At 39.9% G+C, this 8,399-nt stretch overlaps 1 protein-coding gene across 1 annotated transcript; it reads left to right on the top strand.

The window, feature by feature from the left end:
* The first annotated feature begins 5,189 nt into the window (after positions 1-5,189).
* LOC119061739 (60S ribosomal protein L39-like) lies at positions 5,190-6,176 on the top strand. The gene is made up of 2 exons (XM_053658296.1): positions 5,190-5,282; positions 6,036-6,176. Exons 1-2 carry the CDS (start codon positions 5,190-5,192, stop codon positions 6,174-6,176), a joined length of 234 nt encoding a protein of 77 aa, XP_053514271.1.
* Positions 6,177-8,399: the final 2,223 nt, after the last annotated feature.

Genomic DNA, 8,399 nt, shown 5'->3' with positions numbered 1-8,399 from the left:
AGAGTTGTATGGGTAACTTCCGCAGCTGGCGTGGGAGGTTGGGCTCGGCTCTCCTTAGCTCATTCACCAGCATCGTTCGGGGAAGAACAAGCGCAGCAGACCATGGTGAAGCTGCACGACCATGAGCTTCGCGGCCCTACCTGCGGATTTCCTACTCAGAGGGAGACAGTGAAATAGGGATGGTTTGACCTGTTTCTCAGGGTAAATACTGTCTCACCACTAAGGAAGTTCCGTTCCTTTTAAACAATTAAATATATTACCTACAAATATATGAACAATCTCATTAATTTACAAGGTAAACTGTCACTTCGAAGCGATTGTTTACAAAGCCTACTGCTACATGGCCTCCTGTGGCCTGCTCAGTGGAAGCGTGACTGAACTTTCTCAAACTCCCACAGGGGCCTGCAGCCAACCCAGGGTTTCTCTAGATTGCCCCCAAGAGAACTGGAAAATCAAAATAAAGCCATGAGTTGCAATAATCAAACCTTAGAATCCTAACGACATAGAAATAATTAATCCAGTTGACATAGCCCTATTCCAACTTACAAGTTTTTCGAACTACCCGATTCAATGCAGCAAATTTTGAGTGGTTCTTCTAGGCCAGGTGCTGTGTTTGTTGAACCACAGCATTAAAATAGCCTGTAATACACTTGAAAATATTCTGAGGTTAAGCTATAGCATCATAATAATATATGAGCTCGGGGATGATGAGACCATGATATATGGGCAACTATGGTTCATTCCATTTACTGTACCTCAAGACCAACAACTTACACCCTGCTAATTAGCATCCTGAATATCAGAAACAAACCTCTAGTTTTTAACACGGTTGACTGGGAGGACGAATGTTGAATGTTAGATATTGGACTTCGTTGTTGAAAAGAGGGTCACCCCTATTGCATATAGGAGCAGAAGTACCATGCAGAAAAAGGGCCAGGGTGCTACGTAATTAAATGGGAAGAGCAAGAGCCTGAAGCAAACTGAGACACACACACACACACAGTCGTATATGCATATATATCTCTATATACTACTTATGGTTACATGAATCTCAGGGAAGTAAGCAGTAAATACCCAAATAAAATTAAGATTGATTTACAATGTATTTACAAAGTATTCACAATGCATGGATATGTTATAAATATTTTAGAGATCCTCTCCACTCTTGCATGAATAGGGTATAAGAAGCAAACAAAGACTTAGTCCTTGCCCTTGGAGGCAGAGCTCAAAGCTGGATTCCTGAATAGTCTGAGGTCTGGCTGTTGGGGACAAGGATTTCTGGCGGGTTGGTGAATAACCCAGAAGTAAAATTCCTCACTCTGGAGTGTAGTGTCAGTCTCGAAGCAGACAAGGTAGGTTTCAGGGCACATAAAATTACAGAAAGCTGAGACTTCATTAAATTTACAGAACTGTGCAGTTTTAGACCTACTTGCTAATCAATGTATGGCTAATAAATGTCTACATATGTGGCAGAATTTGTTTTGAGAATTGCTCTCATTCTGACCTAGTAGCAAGGTTGAGAAGGAACTAACTCTCATCCACCTCAACTTCTCAATGGCTACTGTTATCTTCCAGGAAAAATCAAGGCGTTGTGTATGACCAAATTGACTTAGATCAGCAGCAATACATGGGCCCTGCTTTCAAGGAACTCGCTGAGGAATTTCTGCAGGCCTAACCACCACGCACCAGAGGCTACTGGAGTTCTAAGAGACCAATCGATAGCCAGGGTCCCCTTTATGCCAAGGAAGTTGGTAAAAGATATTTATCTATGCAGGGGTGGATGAAAGTAGGTTTACAGTTGTTCGTGTGGAAAAAGAAATGCAAGTAATGAGTATAACAGTAGCTTCATTAACTCAAAAGAAGGTCATGATACAACTATAAACCAACTTTTGCCCGTCTATGTATATGTTAGTCTACTAAGCTTCCTTTAGTCAATAGCCAAACGAAGATCAGTTTCTCAGCTTTTCATTTACGGGTCAGGAACATACATCTTAGAAAAACCCACATACTTTCCACATTCCCTAAGAGATATATAACTCCTGTAAAAGTGTATGGAGAGGGCAGTCTTACAGGTTGTTGAAGGCCCAATATGCAAAGCGAAGGAGAGGATTTCTTGATGTCATCCCTATACTTTGCTATTGACAGGTAAAGAAGTAATTCTGCATGGCAAAGGCAAAGGTAGAAGGACTTGTATCTCAATATTCATTTCTGGGTTTCTCATAATGCTTTTGGTTTTAAGTTGGGTTTTTTGTTTGCTTTCCCCCCAACTTTAAAGTTGGGTCACTATAGTCCCATGTGGGGGCTCTCCTGGCAGTTGCCCTTTGGAATAAATTGCTTGTTGGTATCACTGTTAATCAAGAGAATACAAGCCAAAATGTAAGCCTTTTTATTCCACCAAAAATACAACCTTAATTATACAAGCGTGAGTAACAGTCCTTTGGTGGACTTGCCCTCCGGCTGAGATTGGCGAGGGAGCGTGATCCTGCCACAGGCTGTAATTTTCAGAACTGCAAACTTCACTTCCCTCTGGTTCCTCCTCCTTACCCATCTCATCCACCACCACAGTCTTTAAATATAAAGCTGTCCTTTTTGGTCATAGTTCATGGCTAGTTATAGCAAGACTCTCTTCATACACAGCCAGACTTTGAGGATTTGTTTAAAGGTACCAGTTAAGAATACCATAGTTAAGAATAAATTTCTCCACAAGTTTAGAGAAAACTCTCCTGCTCCCTTTCCCAGAAGCACTAAAATAAAGTTAAGAAGTCCCTTTCTTTCCTATCCCCACAATGCTATAGTTTGCTTCAAATAGCTTTTCTTCCTAATGTTTGAAACCAGTAGCCAATGTGTATCATGTGTTTTTCTGAACACATATTCTTGGGTGGGTATCCCACAACAGTGAATATTTTTAAAAGATTGAGACATATATGTATATAACCTCAAGGAGCTCACAAGACTAGTGGAGGAAAAAGAATACCACCCAATGACACATGATGAGTGGTTATGGGTAATACAATGACACTTCTCAAACTGTGGGACATGTAGCACAGCATGATAACTAAGATCACTGGCTTTGGAGGCAAACTGTTTGCCTTCCAATCTACCCCTCATCGTTAATTAGCTGTGCAGTATTAGGGCAGTTACACATAATCTCTCTGAACCTCTGCCTCCACTTCTGTAAAACGGAGCTAATACTAGTTCCTCTTTCAGAGTGGACATAAAGCACTTAGCATAGTGTCTGGCACATAGTAAGCTCTCCATATGCATCAGCTGTTGTTCATCACTCACCTTTCAAGGTTTGAATCAAATGTGAAAGCCTTTAGATTCCAGCTAACTTCTACTCTCCAACGTTGTTTTGTAAATTTTTAAAAATTAAATTAAAATTTAAATTTAGATTAAGATGATTATTCATATAGAACATATACAACAGATGATATCAATTGGTGAGGCTGAGAAAGAGGTAATTGTTCTATATAAAAAAAGACTGAGTTCTTAGTTATGGCAGATTGGGAGCTATTTTCTCTCCCAAGTCTGTGCTAAAATGATAACAAGTGGATGTTAAAGTTAGCAAACACACACCAGCAGAACAGACCACAAGGGCCAATATTGCTGGCGAGAGAGTTACACAAATTTTGGGAAGACATAAATCAAAGAGTAGTTACTGCAGTTTAAAGTGCCTATGAACGGGGCCCATGATTAAAAGAAGCCAAAGCTCTGAGAGGCTCTGAAGGACTTGGAGGCATGTGGTACCACAAAGGGTAAAAAGAATAGTGAAAAATAGGGATAAGGGTCCAATGTTTGAAAGTGGGATTACTATGTAGATAGACCACTAGCTCTTGGCACTCAGGAGAGAATGAGGCCTAGGGCTCAATGTGGAGGTTATTCAAACTACCAAGTATGTCAATCCTAATTATATACTTGGGGACCAGAGAAATGACTGCCTGGTAGGTCTCTGGACCCTTATTATAAGCCATACCTTGGCCAGAGCTTCATTTATTATCTGATCTCCTCTCATGTGTCTACTTTGGAAGCCATGATGATGTTTGGTGTCTCTGGATATCAGTGTCAACTGGGACTCTGTGTCCAATAAGACCTCACAATCTCTTTCCCCAACATATGCTTACTTGAATAAATGGTGGTAGGTCTCTGCAGAAAGACTAAGGTAAGCATTACAGTGTATATTTGCCATAAAGGTATGTGTGTATCTGTGTAAAAAGAGCTGGATAGTAACTCCAGAAAAAAACCCAACAGATTATGCCCCAGCTGGTATGGCTCAGTGGACTGAGTGCCAACCTGTGAACCAAAGGGCTACAGGTTGGATTCCCAGTCAGGGCACATGCCTGGTTTGCAGGCCAGGTCCCCAGTAGGGGGTGCACAAGAGGCAACCACGCATTGATGTTTCTTTCCCTTTCTTTCTTCCTCCCTTCCCCTCTGTCTACAAATAAATAAAATCTATTAAAAAAAGGAAAAACTAATAGATCATGAAAGAAAATACTATATTATTTGGCTCCATAAAAAACAATATTGACAGTCATACATGTAGAAAACAAAAAGTTATTATTTCAGCCCCCAAAAAGTGATGTACATGCAAATGTAATTAAAGGGTGAAAGAGGAGCCATCAGGGTAGACAGAATTGCCTGTGAGCTGCCACATCAGCTGCGCTGTCAGGGGGCCATTCCAAGGCTCAGTCAACACTCAAGTGTGCTGGCCTGCACTGAGGAGGGTGAGCCCCTCCCGCACATTCAAAAGGTCCAGAACAGGCTGGAGAGTCAAAATTTATTAAAGCATCACCCAGATGCCCTCATCTCATGTGTCAGGAACTCGGGTTTGCCCAGCTGGAGCCATGACCACCTTGGTTGAATTTCCAACCATCTTTGAAGTTTGTCCAGTCAGAACATCAAACTCCAAACTTGATCTTCAGCTTTTACTGTGAGCCCATTGCATGAGATGTGAACTTTGAAAGCTGCCAAAGAGATGTTCTGGCTTTTACGCTCAGTTTACAACTTGTTGACTGCCCTTGGCTTTTTGTTATCAATCTGTAGTTTCACTGTAATTTGGGGAAAAAACACACAATTCCACTATCATTGTATTTCTCATCCCTGTCCCCCGCCACACATACACATTCCAATTACCTGAATCACCTTATTGACCATTGCATTTTACTCTGCTGATACTTCCTGGCTCACTACTCATGAACATTTTATCAACTGGCCCGCCACCTTGTCCCAAGGCTGTCAGTGCACCAGCTGCCACCAGGACTTGGTTCCTCATTACCATTCAAGCGGTGAGCGAGTAGCCCGGTTGGTGCACCCTCCTACTGCCTGCTTTCTCGGACCACTTCTGACACCAATGGTTAGAGGTTAGATTCCTGAGAAAACAGGTGGGAGCTTCACTGGGATGTGAAAAGTTTATGGGAAGGAACACTTGTATAAGAAAGGGGATGGGCACAAGATTTGGCAGGATAAATATCAGGCCACAGTGTAGATGTGACAAAACCCTGCCAACCCAGCGAGAACCCCAGTATGGAACTGAGAGACGAGCCACGCAGGTGGCCAGGCCCTTTTGCCACCTTTTTATGTGGTCATAAGCTAGGGTTGCCAGAGGAGAGTATGAGCTCAGCCATCCCGCTCTCCTCAGTCATTCGCTGTACACTTCCCCAAGAAAATGATACACTTGACTCGAATGCTGATCTAGATCCTAAAAGAGGTGACTGCAGTGAGTCTTTTCTTAGAGAAGGATTTGAGCCACACTCTGTATCTGCCACTGCCTGGTTCTTACCCTGGGCTTATATTCTGCTGAGGGAAATACCTGTAAGTATATGATTGCTATTCAATATGTTACACAAAAGACACTGGGTCAGCTCAAATTAGCTGAGTGGAGGAGTGAATGGGTCCAATGGATTGGGAAGGAAGACTCGCTCTCTCAGGTATTGATAATTTGCTTGTCCCCCTTACTTAGAATGTCACCTTGAAAAATTGGAATAAGACTCCTTTCTCCTCCACCATTATTCTGCGTGTGGTTGACTCTTCTTCACAAGACTTTCAGGATCAAGAGGTCCTTGGCCACAAAACAAAAGCAGAATCATCCCACTCCTGAATGGATTTGGATGAAAACTGGTAATACAATCAGGTCCTACTCCAAGAGGAGACACTGGAGAAGGACCAAACTGGGCCTATAAGAAGTCACACATGAGGTGGCTCACATATTTATGCTCTATTCAGGTTGCTTGCATCTTACCATATCACTAAAAAGATTTCTGCTAGCTGGACAGTAGGACATGTCTTATTGGGACATTATTGGGGGAGTAGTTTTTCTCTTTGTTAATTTTTTTCTGCTCCAGGATGTTGGCTCAGTAATAAACATGTGAGAACTTAAAAAAAAAGGTTGAAATAAAATCATACTGTGTATAATATGTGTATTCACAGAGGGTCAATTTATCTTTTAATCCTTAAATGAAAATAACTAAAACAATGCTTGGCATCTTCCAACCACAAATGGTGAAGTATTTAGCCAAAGTGGAAACGAATTTGATTCTTCATGGAGTTATAACAGAAAGCCAAAAAAATGTCTTAGTACAGAATGTTTTATGCTTACTCAATTTTAAGAATTTAATAGGTTTTTAAACAATTATCAAAAAGTTTTTATTAAGAGACTATGCTTCTTGTAGTCCTTGTAACTGAGAGAAACATTACTGTGGAATGTATGTGAAATTGGGATAGTCAATAAATCACTTTATAATAGCTTCTAGATTTACCATCATCTAGAAAAATTCAATCTATTCCTTCAGAATGCAACTGGGAGAGTCATTATAAATTTATTTGATTTTTTGTCATTTGTTGGAATTTTTACATTGGAGGAGAATATACTCTAGTTGAAGAAAAAGAAATAACATATTATCTCTTTCTTGGAGGAAGGCTATTAATTTTGTGATTTCCTGGATGTTTTCATGGATATCTTCATTGCAGTCTGGGCAACTTACTTCTCCTTATATCTGTATAATCATTAGGCTTAAGCATTCAAATATATCTACTGAATAGATCACAATTCTCTACAATAATTTGTTTTATCATTGAGTAATTACAATATAGTACACCAAGAAGGAGGTCAGTGAACCCCACCAATTGCCCAAGGTTACTTAGCTATTATCAAGATCCCTTTGAATTGAATGATTCAATCACCTGGAAGGATTTCCCCCAGAGTTTTTACAGGGAAATCATTCTCATCTTGGTTCTCCAGATTCGTTGACCTCCTTATTTATTGAACAGAGTATACACATATATTCTATAAAAAATATCTTTGGCTATAAATGCATATTTCTTAAAGCTTATAAACAAATCTATCAGGTAGTAAGAGGTGAATAATGGCTTTCAGGATCTAAAAAAGTGTCAAATATTTGATGCTTGCACAAGATCACTAGAAAGACTACTCGCAACTCAACAATTCAGGCCTTTCTGCAGTGACAATATTCTATGTCAGCCAGAAGCCAGGGTACCGTGGCCAGTTTCCTCTGAGGAACCTGTAAGTCATGACACTCAAATAACTGCCTCTGCAAGCACTTAGACAGTGTCATGGAAACCATCTATTATTTTCTTAGTCATATATTCAGTTATAGGGTTCCTTGGCCTTGAAGATTCTATTTGACTTTAATAGTATAGCCTTTTCAAATGGTGTGCAAGAAAACTACTGAGGTTCTACAGATTCACATGTCCATCTGGGTTTGATTAAGTTAACCTATCAAGTGTTATATTTACTTATGTGCAATTTTTCAGACACATGGTTTTGCTTCTCTACTTTCCAAGTAAGTTCTGTTTACTTAGGCAGATGTTGCAAATTAGCTCTTAAAATATTGCAAATGAAGTAAAGAAATCCTTTGTAGTAGATCTGAGCCTAATGTGAATTTCATTACTGATTCATAAGACAGACCAATCCCAGAATTCTATGCAAATCCTCAAGGAAAGTTTTTTTTTAATTAAAGACACTTTTCTCCTCCACTTTCTTGTTTCTTGGCATGTGGTGTTGCCACCACACCTTTGGAGCATCCCAGATTATCTGGAAAATGTTGAGCTCAGATACATTCTTGACCATAGAAAATGTGAGTACCTTAACCTTTCCCCAGTTTCTTCAATTGCTCCATTAAACTGAAACTTTATTGTGAAAGAAGTACTGTTAAAGCATCCACTTAAAGCTCTAGTTGTAAGAATTTTATTAATTGGGCTCATGGGTCAGTTTATTGACTTCACCATGAGGCAACATTAATTTGTAGCATTTAAACCCATCCACTTAAGATCTTTTAAAATGCTGCTTTGAGAATGTACATTATGAATAAAAATATTATTTAATCATTATGCAGAGAATACTGAGGGTTTTCTTTTCTTTTTAATTAGTCCCATCAGAAAGGAAT

This window comes from Artibeus jamaicensis, unplaced genomic scaffold (assembly GCF_021234435.1).
Source record: "Artibeus jamaicensis isolate MK-2021 breed Jamaican fruit bat unplaced genomic scaffold, CSHL_Jam_final scaffold_537, whole genome shotgun sequence".
NCBI classification, from domain to species: domain Eukaryota; kingdom Metazoa; phylum Chordata; class Mammalia; order Chiroptera; family Phyllostomidae; genus Artibeus; species Artibeus jamaicensis.
The sequence above is the reverse complement of the archived record's forward strand: the minus strand, read 5'-3'. Positions and strand labels throughout refer to the sequence as shown.